The sequence below is a fragment of the Zonotrichia leucophrys genome, chromosome 14 (genome assembly GCF_028769735.1).
Source record: "Zonotrichia leucophrys gambelii isolate GWCS_2022_RI chromosome 14, RI_Zleu_2.0, whole genome shotgun sequence".
Taxonomy (NCBI): domain Eukaryota; kingdom Metazoa; phylum Chordata; class Aves; order Passeriformes; family Passerellidae; genus Zonotrichia; species Zonotrichia leucophrys.
In genome coordinates, this window is record NC_088184.1 from 9629138 (window position 1) to 9647488 (window position 18351).

Below are 18351 nucleotides of genomic sequence, written 5' to 3' on the forward strand. Positions count from 1 at the left end.
ATGTCTTTAAAATAATTTGCTAACCTTTCAGAAAGTCTATATTTTAAATAACAAAAATACAGGACTGGTGGATTGAAAATCAAACTGTGAGAAAATGAACAACAGTGGCATCAGAAATTTGTTTTTTTCCCTTGCTTGAATTCTCTTACTACATAAGTCTTCCATTTCCTGAGTGTTTGGACAGTATTCAATTATTTTCCTCTATTTCAAAGCTTTTTTTTTTAGTAATTTATGGAGTGCTTCTGTGGGCTCATTAATTACATATCTATTGCTCAGCATTGCCTGGGTTCAGTAAAAGTGCTGCCATCATCAGAATTCTCTGACTGGAATGGGCTCTATTACCATGCTTTTTATACAGAGAGCTGGTGAGCTGGCAATGTCTGAAACTCTTCTCCAGTCTCTCCCTTCCAGCCCCTTACAAATTTCCAGACAGACAGCTTTGCTGATTTGGAGCACTTGAAAACTCATCTCATTTAAAAGCAGAGGCTCATCAAACTCTGTTTTTTTTAATGGAAGTTATTAATGCATGACAGGCTTTATGTGGCAGTCTGATTTAGGATGTTAATTACTAAATGATTAGATTAAAAACCCTTAAGGACAATACCAAATGCCTTAGATGACTTTTGTAAGATCCTTTATGGAGACTGGAAACTTGGAGCTTTATTTTATTGGGCATAAATGTGATAAATAAGTAATGTGGTCAGTTGGATCTTTATTAAAAATAATTTTTTTCAATTCAACCACCATATAAGGCTAATAAATATCTTCAACTTCTTTTACAGGGTGACCTGAAAACTTACATCTGCAATGAGCAGGAGCCCATTAGGGGAGAGTCTCAGATAATGCTGCTGCAGAGGATGGCGTGTGAGATTGCTGCTGGCCTGGCTGTAATGCACAAACACAACTTTGTGCACAGGTAGGCTCAGAGAAATGCCTCAGTCCAGTGCACTCTGAAACTCAGCTGGGTGTTTTCATTAAATCCGGGGTGTTGAAGGCTGTGTTTGCACAAACTGTGAAATAGCCTGAGGCACGAGGTGTGATGCTGGTGAAGGTGCTGCCTGAGCTGCAGGGCTGTGGTGTTCAGCTCCACCTGCCTGAAAGCTGAGCAGCTGCTCTTTGGGTTTGCAGCCCATCCAACACAACCTGGTGCCAGGCCAGTCCACATGGAGTTGTTTGATTAATTCTTGGCCAAGTCAAATTAATTTCATTTATTGTGAAAGGAGGAATGTTAAAATTCAGTTACAGTGAATCTTATGGGCTGTGAATTTTTATTAGATTGTAGAAATTTAGAACTTCTTTGGTAATGTTACCTGTGTTACTAAAAATGGGAAAAAAATCCCTTTCTAATGCAGTAAGGAGGAAACTGAGTTTAGAAGGAAAATCTGACTGAAAGGGGAATTCTCTCACTGATGTTGTTCATGTAACATTTAAAGCTTCACTAAAGGAAGTAGGCACATTTCAAAGCAATCATGCTAGGAGAAAAATCTTGTTCCCATCAGGGGAAATGCCTAGATTTATTTTTAATTAATATAATTATTTTAAATTAAAGTTAATGTAGTGAATACTGAAAGGATGGCAGTAGTTGCAAAAGGCTGAGAAAATTCATTCATGGAACAAGTTGCCCAAAAAAATACAAAAATTTTTTTTGCTTTAAATGTAAAGGTATTAAGGAACTGGAAGTTATTAACCTCTGAGATTACTAAAATATCAAAGAGTATTTGTTCTCCAAATGTGGCTTTTGTGGTGAAACCTTGGGTGCCACAAGACAGTTACTTTGTCAGTCTGTTCTCTGCTGTGAACCAGCACTTGCATCGCCCTTTCAGCAAGGCAGGAGCTTTGTGTTGGAGCTTGTTAATGAGCCCCTTGCTGCTTAGGGAAGGCAGAGGTCTTGTTCAGGGAGAAATGAACTCTCAAACCTAAGTCTTAAAAGTTGCAGGTTTAAAACAGCAGCAAAACCCTGAAAAAGCCCCAAAGCCTGGACTCAACTGGTGGCTGATGAACAGAACTCTTCTTTTAACCTATTTAACATTTTCAAATGACTTGAAGGTAATACCAGTTGTACCTGTCTAACAGAGGGATCAGTTGCTTGTCTTGCAGCAGCATGGCTCTGTAGGTATTCAATTTAACAGTACATTCTTAGTGAAATACAGATAAACTTGGTAAATAATTAATCTGTGGATCTGCAAGATTCTCATTGCAATGTTTACTTCTAGCAACACTATCCTGATGCTGTCAGAGTAAGTGGTAAAGCTCCAGCATCAGTGATTTTGTTGTTAGTGGTAAATTCAAGCAGCCAACAATTTTTCTCTTCCAGGATATTTATTTAAATAGTATAAAACAATTTGGCAAGCTCTGGGACATACTTGAAGGTTATAGATGTGTTTCTGACCTGTGTAGTTCAATGACTCTGGAAAGGAAAACATCATCATCTGTCTTTGTAGCAGACAAGCTGTGGCTTTCAGACCATTTGTAGCTCAGAGACTTTTTTTAAGCCAACAGAAGGAAAGGTAGAGTTCTTCCAGGGCACTTAATTGCCTAGTCCCCTCTGTGAAACTGAAAAGTGAAATATTTGAGCAATTAGTCTGCTGAGCTCTTTGCTGTCGCAGCCACAGTTCCAGCTTCATTAAACTTGCATAAATTTCTGAGTTTGCATGATGGGTTTCCTAAAACTGTCTCTTTGTATTATTACAGCAGCAGTGCTGGTTCATGAGCTTTTGTGATCTGGTTTATGGTAGAAGCTGGAAGCAAATTCTGGGTCTATTCAAGAGCTTTGTGATTTGTTTATTGGAGGACTTCTATGAAATATATTATTTTTTCTGTTGGTCTTTTTCAAAGACTGACTGTAGTTCTGGCTCACATGTAATGTATGGGTTTGTTACTTGAGGAACTTAACTGCAGATGTAAGATATTACTGGTTGCTCAGCATGATATTGTAATTATTATTTCATCTGGGTTGCTGATAGATTTTGCTTATGGCAGTTAAAATGCAAGCCATGCAGTGCTAGGGGGTGACATCACTGGAGCATGTGAACAGCCCACGTAATCTCCAGGAGAGGATTGGGAGCAGAATGCAATAACTGCATGGAAATGCTCTGTGTGGTTTGAATGCTTGAGAGTCTGCACCACTGCTCTAGAGAAGTGACTGCAGCTTGAGCTTTTTTCTACAGGACAGCACAATAGTCCAGGGTTTTTGTATGAAAGCTTTAAATGGGATTGCCTTGTCACTGTGTTTAGTTTTCTTTGGGTTCCAGAATGCAGAGTGGCTCTGTGGCTCTAAACTGATTCTCCTTTGAAGCAGTGGGAGTGCCCAAGGGAAATCACAGCCTTTTGACCAGAAAATAAATCTTGTCCAATACATCCTCTCTAAGGAGAAACCCTATCAGTGTTTGTTTTTTCTGGAGGTGATGAGTGTTTGTATAGAACTGTAGTGACCACAGTATTCCAGTGAGATAGGGAATCAATTGTTGGCATGTGTAGGTTCTAAAACTTAATAAAAATACAAGCAACAAAAAAACTGTCTTGATGTTTGGTTTAGATCACAGTTGTACTTTAGAAATTCCTTTCCCCAGCTCCTGTGCTTGGGTTTGCAGTGCATGTGAGTTGGTTTTTCAGAGTGCAGGGACTGGTTTCATTTGCTCAGAAGAGGAGCAGGGAGCTGCAGGAGCTCCAGGAGCACACCTTGCTTGCCCCCAGCTTGCCTCAGCCTCCAGCAGGGTTTGGTCTGTGGGATCAGCCCTTAGCTCAGGCACAGAGATTGCTGAACTGTGTCTGGAGTGGATGCTGAGTGCTCAGCACTGTTTGTGTTACTGATCTGCTCCTGGTACTTGCAACTCTAACCTGTAACTCTGCATAAGTCCTTGACTTTTAGATTGTAAGTCTCTGAAAAATCATTTTTTTTCATTTGATTTTCATTTGATACTTCAAACTGTGACCTGACTGTTCTAAGAATTGAAACTTCTGCTAAGCCATTTGAGTTTGCCTTGAAGACCTCCTGGTTTGTCTCACTGGTTGTTTGTTTGCATTTGCAGTGACTTGGCCTTACGGAATTGCTTCCTCACATCCGACTTAAATGTCAAAGTAGGAGATTATGGTATAGGATTCAGTAGGTATAAGGTGAGTTAATCTTGTCATGGACCACTTTTTTAAAGGATTCAGGGGCCAAGGTTACAGCAAGTGTGCTTGAAAGTTGTGAACTGCTTCTAGCTTGTCCTTTATTTGAATAATGAACTTTGAAAGTATTGCTGGCAAATAACTGTAGTGAGTTCATGTACCAGAATAGGTACCTTTCTAGAGAGGAGTAGAGTTTTTGCTTCTGGAATCTTCTGCTAAATCTACCCTTTTTTGGTCCTATTTACAGTGGTCCTACAATATGAACAAAGTAATTTTAATGTGTTTTAAGGACACATTTGAAAGAAAAGTTAATGTTAAAGTTAATGTTTCTTAATGAAAATATTCAAAATATTAAAGTATATCAATAAAGTGAAAAATTAAGGCCATTATTTAAAACGTTTTGTAAGTACCAAACCTTAAACAATAAATTGGCATTCAATGTTCTGCTATGCAGTGACCAGTGAATGACTTTCCTCCATAGCATTATTCTCTGCTACATGGGGAAAACAGGATTATTTTTTTTAATTATAATTTTTTTTACATAGGCATCACTGAAAAATGTATTAAGGAAAGGATTGTCACTGTCTGGAACTTAATCCAATATATGTTCAGCCTTTTTATGTTTTTTTTCTTCATTTTCATCAATAATTTAGGAAGATTATATAGAGACAGATGAGAAGAAACTTGTTCCTCTACGATGGACTGCACCTGAGTTAGTAACAAGTTTTCAAGACAGACTGTTATCAGCAGAGCAAAATAAATACAGTAACATATGGTATGTAGAAGGCTTTAAGAAATTTCTATGAGACATCTGTGAACATATTTTCAAATGTTACATGAAGGAGTAAATAATATTTGAATTAGCCTGATGCATCAGATGTACAGTAGGTGAATCACTGTAAACCTGAAACTATATCCTGCTTTGGAAAGATGCTTAGAAATCTGTTGAGAGAAAGCTGGAGCAAGCAAAAATGTTTAGCAGAATAATAGGTGTTTATAGTAATAAACATAAACATTTTGTAGTCATTAATAAACAGAATTTGTAATTATATTAATTAATTGTTATTAATTAATAAACATTTTATATTAATAAAAATACCTTCAGATATTTATAAAGAAATGGTAAATGATTTTTCCAAGAATAAGTAGCTCTGAGTGACATAAAAAGATGATCCCACTAGAGCCTGATGAGGTTAAATTGGTAGAACATTTTAATTAAAATGCTGTGTTCTTGCTGCAGCTTTTGAGAGCAGCAATTAACTGATGGTTTCTGCTGCCAAAGGGCTGACAGACAATGGCTGGTGAACTCTTGAGGATGAACATTTTTGCAATAACCAAGTTCCACTTCAGTTCTCAAGCCCCAAGAAATTTGGATAATGGAAATTGTGGATTAGGCTAACATTTCTGAAAACATTATAGTTAATTCCTGCTTTATATTTGAAGGATATTAAATAGTAAACTTGGGTTTGTTTGGTGTTTTAAAAGTAGGGTTGCAGAAAGCAAGTGGGGTATATAGAAATGATATAAAAACTTCCTCAGCTCATACTGTTCATCTGGACTGCAAGCAGCCAGGGCCTTTAGGTTTCCAGTTTGTGTTTCAGTGCCTCTTATGCTGAGCTGCTTTGAACAGGTTTGAACTCTGTGATTCCAGACCCCCCTTCCAATCTAAGTTATTCTATGTGCAGAGTCAGTTACTTTGCATTTTGAGCCTAGAAGGATTCCCCAAAGATTAGCATTGACTGTACTCAGTGAAAATGTGGTTAGTGTTGGATACAGTACAGAGGCAGCTTTTGACCACTGCAGCGTGACAATAAAGAATTCTATGAACTCTGGAAGAAAGATGAGTTTTCTAGCAGTTTGACCTATAACTGCAATTTTTATGAAAAGAAAATGAAAGCTTTTTCTCTTCTATTGGACTAACTGTAAGGTTTTTTAATCTCATTTCTATACACTATAGTAAAAAAAATATATTTTTTATTTTTAAATTGTTGAAAAGATAATGTTTTATTATATGTAGACATTTTCCATGATCAAATAATTTGAGACCTTCTACATTTTGTTGTCTTCATTGTTGTTGCTTTCAAGCAACTTTTTTCTTCAGGGTTTTAGCATTCTGTCAAACTGAAATAAGTTCTGAAGTTATTCTAGAGACAATGGGGAGTAGTATTTATTTCTCCTTGCCAGCTATGCTTTGCATATCCTTTCTGAGAAAAGCCACTCTGCAGTAGTTCTGAGAGTGCCCATCCTGTGCTGCTCTTTTGCAGGTCCCTGGGTGTGACGCTGTGGGAGCTGTTTGAGAGCGGCGCTCGGCCTTACTCAGACTTCTCTGACAGGGAGGTCCTGACCCATGTCATCAAGGAGAAGCAGGTTAAACCCTTCAAGCCACGGCTGGAGCAGCCATACTCTGATAGATGGTAAACTTGAAGTGTTTCTATTTATTCTTAAAGCTGCTGAAGAAGTTTCTGAAATGACTCAGTTCTCTTAAACATGTTGAAATTGCTACATGGGAACTCAGCAAACAAACCCTAGGTAAAGGGAGTAAGGGGATGTGCTGGAGATGGAAGTTCTGCCAGTGATACTGGTGCTCTGAGGCATGTTAGGTATCTGAATTCTATAAATTCCTTTTCAGTGTGAAACCTATTGAACATGTTTTTATTTGTGTAGGTATGAAGTTCTGCAGTTCTGTTGGCTGCCCCCAGAAAAGAGACCGACGGCAGAAGAAGTGCACAGACTCTTAACTTACCTCCGCATGCAGAGCCAGAGGGACTCAGAGATTGACTTTGAGCAGCAGTGGAATGCTCTGAAACCAAACACCTCAAACAGAGAAGCAAGTAATTCTGCATTCCCAATCTTGGATCACTTCACAGGAGATAGACTTGGCCACGAGCTGGAGGAGGTTCTGACAGTAACTGAAACAAGCCATGGGCTGAGCTTTGAGTACATCTGGGAGGCAGCTAAACATGATCACTTTGATGAATGTGGTCATGTGAATCCTGATGAAGCCATGAACTACACAAGTATTTTCTATCCAGTGGAGGTTTTTGAGAGGTCACTTTCAGAGCAAGGACCAGGAGCACAGGATGGAAGTGGTCAAGAGGCATCGCTTGCTGTCCCTGGGGTGTTACCTGTGTTTGATGCACACAAACTTTCTGTTGGAAATGACTACTATATCCAGTTAGAGGAGAAAGGAAGTGGCTGCAGCATGAATTTTGATAACCAATCAGTTGTGTTAACCACAGAAGTTGATCATCAAGAAGCTGTACAAGAAAAAAGTTCTCATTTCACGGTTCTCAGGGATCTTGATGTTGAAGAATCTAGTACTGATGGGGACTTCTTCCACTACAATACAGATCCTAAAGAGGAATTTTTGACTGCTGCCAATAGTCCAGAAAGTCCTTTCCAGAGTATATTTAATGATATTGATAGAGCAGAAGAATTGACAAATAGAAAAATACTTGGGTTTTCTGAAACAAATGATTCTCCTAAAGACTTTAAACCAGCTGTTTTGAACTCTAACACAGATGCTAGAAAGGCAGTGGGCTCTTCTGAGAAGGAGCATTCTAATCATGCTTCTGAAAATGAAACTGTTTCCTTATGTGAAAATATCTCTAACCAGTCAGAGCTGGTAACTTTAGAAGAACTTTCTGATAACTTCTTATTTCTTCAAGAGAAAAACTTATTAACAGGGTTATTGCCTAAAAAAGACAGCAGTGACTTTGGGCAGTACTCAGAAGATGTTCTAAGAAATATATTAGAAACCTCAAAAAGAAACTCTGTAGAGCCCGACCCTGTGCTGGCTGAAAATGCACAGGTCTTTTCTTTAATACATGAAAGTCTTAGAACAGTGAAAGATGAAAATTTTAACCCAGTGACAATGAGTAAAGATCCCATTTCCCAGTCTCAGACTCCTGTAAAAATGCAGGCATCCTCTAGTCCACCCACTGCACATAATTCATCTGATAGCTGTGCAAATCTTCCTATTTTGAAGGATGAGGAGACATTTCTAAATGTAGAAGTGAATGAAGTCATGTCCTGCAACACCGATGTTCTCTGTCAGGAAGAGCTGTCTTATAATGCCAAAAATAATAATGTTGGAAACAGTCCATACAGTGTTGCTATTGAAACAGAGGAGTGTGATGCACAGATAAAACAGGGAATGCTCTTCAAGTCTGATGAAACAACATTTAACAAACAAAAATGTAGTGATCAGGAAGATAGAAAAAGAAATGTGCAAGATAGTTCTCCCATAATTAAAAAGAATGAATGTTTATTGGAGGAAATACAAGAAACATCAAATAATTTTGAGAACTGTAAGGATATTCCAGAAGAGGTGACCTCAATTTCTGTTGCTGCTTCAGATTGTACCAGTCAGGACAGTCTTTTGGAGGACAGCCCATCTCCTATACAAACTGTAGAACCAGCCTTAGAGACTCCTGATTCTTTGGATTCTTTAGATGTAAATGAGGTTTTAGAATCTTTACAGGCTCAAAGTCCTCAGAAACTTTTGCCACCAGATAAACCTGCTGACAGTGGCTATGAAACAGAAAACCTGGAATCTCCAGAATGGACTTCCCATGTTCCTGTTGAGGACACTTCCAATGTGGAAACTGCTCTGTGTGTGAATGAGAACAGTGTCAGTGCTTTGCCTTCTAATCCAGTCATCATTGTGTCAGAAGCAGCAGCTTGTTTGGATGCAGTGAACAGCAATTTAGAAATAACCCCAGTGGTTTTTCTGAGTGGAAATCAAAACTCTTATAGAGACTCAGCCTATTTCTCTGATAATGATTCTGAGCCAGATAAAAAACCAGAAGAGTCTGTAAATCTGTCCAGAGAGACTGTGTGTGTTATTTCCTCCAACAGAGGAGACAATCACACTGAAGAGGTTTGTGGTTTTGAAGAGAGACAGCAAGCGTGTGATGTGAGGAATTACCAGAGTGATGATAATCAAAACTCAAAACTGGAACTAAACCACAATTTAGAGATCCAAGAGATGGATGAAAGGATGCAGGGGTGTCCTGATGAGTGGGCTGAGGCAGCTCTGACTTCCCTGGAAATAGTGATGGAAGGTAACCTGAGGGATGAAATAAAACTATCTGAGACTTCCCATAAAAGTGTCTCTTGTGTTGGCACGAACACTTCAGAGCTCCTTTCACACAGAGACTTAAAGCCTGTGCACAACATGGCTTTAGATCTGAGTAACAGTGAGAAGTCCTTCTATCACATGGAAGGACAAAAGCTGAAAGAGCCAGATATTGAAGGAAAATACCTCGGCAAGCTCAGCGTGGCTGGGATGCTGGATTTAGAGGACGGTGATGATGCAGATGAGGAAGATGAAAACAGTGATTCTGAGGATGACATGAGGACTTTTCATATGCATAGTCTGAGTTCTGACAGTGAAGATGAAACTGTTCATCAAGTACCTGAGATAGTTACTGAAAAAGATGATGGAAAACATTTGAGAAGCTTGTTGAAACTTCCAAAACCTCTTAATGAAAGGCAGCCTGAACTTTGGAAAGATGAGAAAAAGGCTGTAACATTCTTTGATGATGTGACAGTCTATTTGTTTGATCAGGTACCTTTCTTTTTAATTACTAAGTAAAATTTTTGTTGTCTTGCCTTTTTTTTTTTGTTTAAACAAGGAGAAATTGAATGAATTGCTTAATATTTGGAAAACCTTGTTACAAAAGCACCTTTCTTCTTCTTGTTTTGGCAGGGTTACAGCTTGTTCATGATGTAGGTTATTTTTTCTTAATATATAAAGGCTTTGTAAGAATTTATGAATGTAAAAGAATGATATTTATATATAAAGAAAAAATAACTTTGTGACTTGGCTAGGTGCAGTTTAGTGCTGCTAAACTGTAGAATATCTGCACTAATCTGAATTGAAGGTGGATTTTGCTTTGGTTTCCAAATCATGAGTCTCCTTTGCTGTTGGACCCTTGACTGCATGTGCTGAATGAAACAAATTTTAGTGATGTTTTCCTGCTGTTTATAACACGTATTTAATTTGAATATGCAAGACAGCATTGCTATGGACAATATTTAATTATTTTATTTTGACAGAATATTGTTGCAGCTTTATAAAAACGGCTTATCTGTTTAATGAGTTTGAAGTCTTTAAGATGCTTTATAGAAGAAAAGAAGAAAGAAAAAAATCAGTAATTAAATTTAAAAAAACAACCCCAAAACTCAAACTGAAACCTAACTCTGAATCTTGTTAGTTAGCACTAAGGTAAATTTATCTAAGATCATAATCAAAGATAAGAACAGTATTTAGATGGTAATGCTAATTTTTATTAATCCTGTGGAATTCATGTTCAGTGACACAGTGATCTGCTTATAAAATTCAAGGTTACTTTTGTTTCCCTATCAGCTTTATCAATTTTTAACTTCTGTAACTGGATACAGAGGGGATTGTATTTTAGCATTATGGCAACTGAACTAGTCCAGTGAGTTTAAAAGAACAGTCACATTGTCAAGCTTGGGAAATGTTGCTTATGATGACGCACTTTAATATTATAGTTAACTGTGTTTTGGAATAGAAAACATGGTTTTCTGTTTGATTTATTTGTGTTTAGGCAGGCTGTAGAATAGTAATCCTTTTGTCAGAGGGGAAGGAAAAAATCAGCTGTGTTTAAACTGTTCTTAGTTGTTGAACTCTTTACTTTTTATTACAATAACTGATAAAATGTTGGCTGCTTCCAATACCGGCTGTACAAAGTCTGGCTCTTTATCCTGAACATGATTAGGGGATTAAAAAAAAAAATAAAATGTTGGGATAAGGCTTTATTAAAGAGTCAAAAAAACCCCTACCCACATTAAACTGATATGGGAACTGTTTTCAGCTGGAAGGTATTTGCTCCTACAAATATGAAACCATTTGATAGAGTAAATAATATTTAAATAGTAGTTTCCTGTGTGCATTTTAGCATAGATTTGATGCAGCTTTCTTTAGAAGTACTTGCATGTGCTAATCTGTAACTCAGAGTCTTGTTGTGTTGTTGTAACAGTTTACAGACCTTTTGATTCCATTTGATGGCAGGATGGGGAAGTGTATCTGTGGGTGCTGGCATCTGAAGGCATGGAGACATTGTGTGTAAAAAGAGTTCAAAAAGTGGCTTTGTTTGCCTTAGGAAACACCAACGAAGGAGCTGGGAAGCCACGGGACAGACGTGAACGGGGAAGGTGCTGGCAGCTCTCCTGTTCCATCTACCAGCCCTGGTTACTTAAACAGATTTGCAAATTCAGAAAGCTCAACAGATGAAGAAGGTACATGAATATATTTATGCACAGCAGGGGCTGGGACTGTTTGATGCAGAGCCTTTTATGAGAAGTCATTAAACTCTGTGTGATCTGTAAATTCACTGGACCATGTTGGCTTCAATCTTGCATCCTAAGCACACACTGCAGCTGGGCTCAGATTCCCTTGGTCCTGAGGAGCAAAGCTGGGATGTGATACTGGTTCTTTATATATTGATGTGTCCAGGGTTGCCTGAGAGGCAGCCAAACTGGGTGACAAATGTTTGTGACTCCCTGGGCTAGAACCCTGCCCAGGGACACAGGTTTTGTTTGGGGTTAATGCAATCTTCCAGTCTCCTTGTACAACTCTGGGTGACCTTACATGACATTACTGTAATGCTGCTTTTTTCTTCTTTCTTACTTTTTTTTTCTCCCCTCCCCAAGGTGGAGGTTTTGAGTGGGATGATGACTTCTCTTCTCCAGAGCCATCCTTTATCTCCAAGGCAGCTAACAGTCTCATTGGTTCTAAAGCACCCCTGCAGCCATCCAAGTACTTCTCTCCACCTCCACCGTCCCGGACTCTCGATCAGAACTGGTCACATTCATCCCCTTATTCCAGATTCTCCATTTCTCCTGCAAACATGGCAAGCTTTTCTCTTACACATCTTACAGATTCAGATATAGAGCAAGGAGGTAAGTGATTTAGTCATAATAATTACTTTAAAGATAAAAATTAAAATCGTTATGTAAAGATAAAGGAACAAATACAAGTTTTGTTCTATTTAAATACCAAATGTAGAAGTACATTTTTAACACTACGAAAGTTCATGTCTGGTCTTGTGTTTCAGTTAAGACATAGTTTTCCGTGGAGATTGAGATTATTTGTGTCCAAGTTGTTACAAAATTGTGGTAGAACATTTACAGGACAAGCTCTCAGTTTTTGTGTTAAAAACCCAAGAGCTGTATTTGGATGAATGAACCCTCTGCAGTCCTGCAGCACTGCTGTTGCACCTGCCACACTATGGCAGTTATTAATTCTGGTTATTGCACTGTCTTAAGTCACAATTGTGTTTTCATTGCACAGGATGAGGATGCCAGGAACATAATGTTTCTGCTATTATTGTGTAAGCTTATTTTACAGTTTAGTTTTCTTTTCATATTGCTTTTTAGACATTGCATTCTTGACATTCTCTCAAGAACTGCAGCATGTTTTCTAGAGCTGTGAATAGGATAGCTTTTGTTAGGAGACCCAAACAATCCGTTCAGAGCAATATTGAGTACTAGCAGTGTTTATTAACAAGCCTTCTTGTCAATAACCAAAAACTTTTTTAACCTTTGATATGTTTTGAGGGTTAAGAGAAGCAAAAATAACCACACTTGAATTGGTCTGGCATATTATTAATCTTGATAACACATTGCATTATTAAAAATAAATATTACTGATAGCAGAGCCTTGCTTATGGTCAATGTCTATAAATATGTAATCAGTGTTATATAGAGTTGTATTGTTCTTGTATTGTGCTTATTGATTAGATAATATTTGCTGCTTAGTAACTTACAGATAAGAGAGATTATTTTGGAGAGCCTACGTTGCCTTATGTGTCCTAAGAAGTGACATTGAACTGTGTGATTGAGGCAGATGTCTATGAATAAATGAACCAAATGTTTACAGTAGTTGAAGGTGTAGGGAAAAATTAACCAAAACTTGGAAGGGCAAAACAGCAGAATGCCAAGTTCTAGCAAGGGTCTTACAAAGAAGTGAGGGTTGTGCAGAAGAATCTCACTGTATCTTATGACCTTTCCTTTACTAATAGGAAGCAGTGAAGATGGAGAAAAAGATTAAATCAATTTAAATGTGCTTGGACTCCATACATAAAACACATAGACTTTGTGTTTGAGACTTCTTTATCTAAACTCTGGATCCTCCTGGAGTAACACAGGTAATCAAGAAGTACTGAGAACTGGAAGTAAACACTGAAAGCAATGTTAAATCAGGACATTAATTTGAATGTGTATTTAACTTTGTAATGTATTTTTAAATCAGTGCAATTTTGCTTTTCATTGAAAGACGATTCTGCCGCTGTTTTCAAGTACTTGAAGTATTTTTCAGATAACTTAAACAAGTAAAGCAATTACACTACAGTCTGGTTTATGTATGAGATTGTATAATATTCTTTTTATATTTTTCCATGTAGTTCATTATCTATTTGAACATACACCTGTTGTAGAATTGTGTATACCTGTCCTGTGCAACAGGTGGCTGTGTTGATGGAACTGTTTGAATGATAGTTGATCAGTAGTGAGCCATATTTATTCAAAAAGATATCACTACATATTACTTTGCTTATTACAATTGCACTATGGATTATTCTTCCTTTATTTCCTGATGATGTACAGAATCAAAATCTTAAATCTTTCAAGGAAAACAAGACAAGTTGAATTGGCCCAGTTATCCAGTTTAATTTGTCCTTTTTGTAGCCTTTTGCTATGCACGGTACTCGTAAAACGTACATAACTTCTGAGTATTATGTTAGACTTGCTGAAATCTTATATTCAGTACCATTTCTAAAATGATAATGGTTATAGAATGGTTGTTAGTGTTCATGTTTTATAGGAAACTGGAAAAGAATATATGATATACTCTGGAATTTTTAGATGAAAGAGATAATGTCTCTTAATTCCTACATATGATCCTACTGACTGCTTAAACTGTAATAGCATCTGACTATATCAAAGTTAAGGGCCTTCCAGTTTTTACTACAATTTCTGCCTTGGAGAAAGAAGAGGGAAAATTGGTTGTACAAAACTCTGGAATTTATGAATCTTACATAAAGACTAATTTCAATAGACTGGATTTGGGTACACTTGGCCCTTTAGTTGTACATTCTGTGAATTTTGAAGCTCATTCTTCTGCTGACTGCAGATCTGGGCTCCATTCAGAGGCCTGTGGTAAATCTACCTCTTGGTGATGTTATGACAATTTTGATTAATGGTTAATGCCCAGTTCTGCACCCGTTATAGGGCCAGATCCATTTTAAGATGTCTGCAGAGCTCCATGGTACATCTTGAAATGCATTCTGAACAAAGGCTGCAGTGCAATAGGTTTGCTCTGAAGCCTGTAGGGAAGGGAAGACAGTGGGGGGCTTCACCTTCCTGCTGTACCATGCATTTAGCTGATTTAATCCTCTAAACTGCTTGGAAAAAGATATCCTTGATTATTACTCCAAAGTGAGTTCAGTTGAGACACAAATCCCTGACTTCTTGGAATGCCTTATGCAGTTCAGATCTGTAGGAAACACTGATAGAAGCAGTTTACCTGGCTTTGTATTTGTTTACTTGTACTAAAATACAAATGCACTGAAATCTGAAGTACTTTGTATTTTAGTGGCTGTTTTGGCAGGGCTTGAGATTATGGTGGTCCAAGTGCTCTGTGTCCAGATCCAGTCACCAGAGAATTTTCATCATATGGAGATGGGAGGACTAGATATTTTCAGATGTTTTCTTTTTTTGTATACCTCTGTGTTAATTTTGATTTTTAAGTCTGTTTTAAAAATGACAAGAATATGTTAACTGTTTTTTTTCCAATGTTATTTAGCCCTTAAACCAGAATGGCTTCCATACTGATTAAAAGGGAATGATTTAGTTAATAATGTTGTTTGAAGTTGCCAATGAATTGAGATATCTTTTTCTGATGAGGCACTCAGGTTCAGAGTTAGTCAGAACTGTTCTTCAGTATGAAGTGAGGAACTGAATTTTCCTATGGACCTTTCCCAAAACATTATTTAGAAGGCAAAGTCAAGTAGTTCTTAATACAGGCTTACAGTATATACTGTAGAGGGTTTAAGGAAGCTGTGCGCGACTGAAAATATTTTAAAATGTTGGTAATAGACCTTGTGCACAAACTATTGCTTAGGAACTCCATAATTCCAACATTACACTCCTTGATACAGCTAGATTTAGGGTACCTCATCTGTCTTTAAATTTTCACCATAGTAAGAATGAAACTCCATAATGGTCTGCAGGGAACACGTGGGCTTGTCTGCCTTATGTGGTGAAAAACTTGTCAGACCTGGAGTTCAGCCTTAATTTTGAATCATTTTATTTAAAAAATAATTCTGGGTTAAATAAAAGCTTATGCTCCAGAATGTTGTCATTTGGTTGTGCATTTTGTTCCTTGTAATTCTGGAAAATCAGATGTTTATCTTGCACATCAGGAATTTCCTTTGCTTGACGGAAATCTAAGATGCTTTAACTGGGTTTAAAGAAAAGCTTACACAGGAAGTAAAAGTTTACTCCTTTGTCCAAATGGACTCATTGCTAATGAATTGCCAAAGGAGCATTTTTTTCCAAAACAAGATGTGTATGATATTAAGCAAGGTAATGTCCTTTTTAGCTGTACAATGAAGAGAAAGAAATATTTAAAGTTAACTCAGATCACTTAAATTTTAATTTCAGTAATCCAGTAGGCTGGATTGCAATAATATAAACTATCTTTTGGGGTAAAAAAATAACACTTAAAGATCTGATCAACTACTAGCAATACTTAAATATCTGCCTGGCAGTTAAGTGGCACAATGAAGATGAATCAGTAATTCCAACATGTTACATTATAATGAGGGGATTTGTTCCAAATCATTCATTACATTCTATGTAATTTCTTGCACTAGCTACTTAAGCCTGGTCTCCATTTTAGAAGTACATGTATCTATTTTCAATGGTTTATTATGAGGACTGGTTACAGCTTAATTCCTTCTCTAGTAGAATACCTGGATTGTTTGAATAATGAAGGCATTGTCTCAATTTGGCTACTAAAGGTATTTAAAAGATCTGGTTTTTCCCACCTAAAGAGGTTTATTTGAACATCAGGATCTGTAGTGAGAAGCCAAGAGAGCAACAAGTGTGTCCAGTTTCAGTGGGAACACCTGTACTCTCCCAAATGCCCCAGCTGCAGATACACTGTGTATAACTGCATTTATGGAAATGAGCAGATTTAAATGTTTTTTCATATCCTTGTTGATGCACTACTGAAAGCCATTTAAGCCTCATTCTTTTTATCAGTATTTTTAGCAGATTTTTATGTAATACTCAATCTTTCATGAGGAGGCTGGTTGGTAGAAAGAGGTTTTTTTCACAATTAAGCACTATCCTAAAATGTCAGCATTGTCAAGTGTCAGTGACTTGGCTATTTGTGTTGGAGTTGGTGAAAGGTGGAATTCAAGTACATTAGCCTTATAAGAAATAGCCTTAAATAAGAATGGAGTTACTTCAAAAAAATTACTTCAGCTTTAAGTCATACATGTTAATGGTTTTGGTACAAAATGGGAAGAAATCTAGAGGAGAGTCAAACATCATATAAACTTATTGAAAATAAGTATTTGTAATACCAGCAGCCTGTTTTTCAGAAACTTGAATATGACTTACAGTTAGTTTTGTTTATGAAATTGTTTGAACTTGCACAGATGTAGGTGTAACTTAAATGATAAATGGTACTGATGTGTGTGTATATATAATGTTCAATTCTATTTGTAAATGAGAAACTATGTAACAAAATCATAGGTATGAGGTTTTCCTATTGTAATTTAATACAGGTATGAGGTTTATGGCAATATATCATAGTTAATGAACTTTCAGGTCAAAATGTCTTTAAATTGTGTACATTTTTAAATTGTAATTTCTACTGTATATTGATTATCATGCATAGTGTGATTCAAGAAACTGCTTGTAATTTAAAAATATTTAATATTAAAAATAAAATACAGTTATATATTTATAATCTCTTTGTCTGTTTGTTCATTTTTAAACAGATGCCAGCAGTGTAGTTCTACTGTAAGATATATTTATTAGTCTCCTGAGGTTGAGAAAGTTCCAAAAGTTCAAAGCCACAGTCCCAGCAGATGAGCCCGTGCTAAATAGCGTAGTCACCTTTAAAGTCTTCCAGTATCATCAACCTTGTGAGAATTTCAGGTAAAGTGTGTACACAGTCAGTAGAGAAGCAATAATTAAAAAAGAAACAGTGTCATTCTGAATACTGAATTTTGCTTTCAATCATAGAATTAGAAATCTGTAGGAAGAATGGGAATTTTTGAAATTTATAACTTCAGAAAACAGGTTAATGATGTTTTCTCAGTGTTCACTGAATTTCTTCAGAGTTGCTTGGTTTTTTCCATCTAAGTGCATGTGCTGAATGGACCAAAAATCACCAGGTAAATAAATGAAGTGCTGGTGTTCCCTGGGAGCTGCCTTGGTGAGATGCTGTGGCTGTTCTGGGTTGGGCAGGAGGAGAGGGCAGTGCTGGTGTTCCCTGGGAGCTGCTGTGGCTGTTCTGGGCTGGGCAGGAGGAGAGGGCAGTGCTGGTGTTCCCTGGGAGCTGCTGTGGCTGTTCCGGGCTGGGCAGGAGGAGAGGGCAGTGCTGGTGTTCCCTGGGAGCTGCTGTGGCTGTTCCAGGCCGGGCAGGAGGAGAGGGCAGTGCTGGTGTTCCCTGGGAGCTGCTGTGGCTGTCCCAGGCCGGGCAGGAGGAGAGGGCAGTGCTGGTGTTCCCTGCTCTCCGGGAAGGAGGGGACAGCCCAGGCAGCCCTGGCAGTGTGGATGGAGGCTCTTGTGGAAGCCCCCACCTCTCACGGCAGCTGTTGAGTGCTGGCACCTGTTGTGACCTGGGAATGAGAAACTGATATCAAGATGACTTAACTTCATTAGGTAAAATATAACTACTGGGCTGAAATTTGACCAAGGCAGTGGTCATTAATGAGAACAGATGCAAAAGATCCCATGGCACTAAATTGGTCACCTTATATAGAACTTATTATCAAAGAATTTGAGAACTTGCAGTCTTTATGAGCAGCAAGTTCTCAAAGAGATGGCAGTGCTGTGTCTGTGGGGCTGTGTCACACGGGTGCTGTGACAGCATGCAGAGCAGAGCTGGGACAGACCTTGTCCTGCAGCCGGGGACACCCCACCTGCTGAGGAGGCCTGGGCCGGCCCTCCCGCGGTGACAGCGCTGTGCCT

The 18351-nt window shown here is 37.9% G+C and overlaps 1 protein-coding gene across 1 annotated transcript in view; it reads left to right on the forward strand.

Annotated features, from left to right (window-relative positions):
- The window catches only part of LMTK2 (lemur tyrosine kinase 2), a 41520-nt gene extending 24398 nt beyond the window's left edge, over positions 1-17122 (forward strand). Inside the window, exons 7-14 of the mRNA XM_064725842.1 lie at positions 783-916; positions 4029-4113; positions 4764-4885; positions 6375-6524; positions 6775-9682; positions 11244-11379; positions 11794-12042; positions 13164-17122. Coding sequence (XP_064581912.1) covers positions 783-916; positions 4029-4113; positions 4764-4885; positions 6375-6524; positions 6775-9682; positions 11244-11379; positions 11794-12042; positions 13164-13192 — 3813 coding nt within the window. The 3' untranslated portion in view covers positions 13193-17122. The remainder of the gene's footprint in view (positions 1-782; positions 917-4028; positions 4114-4763; positions 4886-6374; positions 6525-6774; positions 9683-11243; positions 11380-11793; positions 12043-13163) is intronic.
- Positions 17123-18351: the final 1229 nt, after the last annotated feature.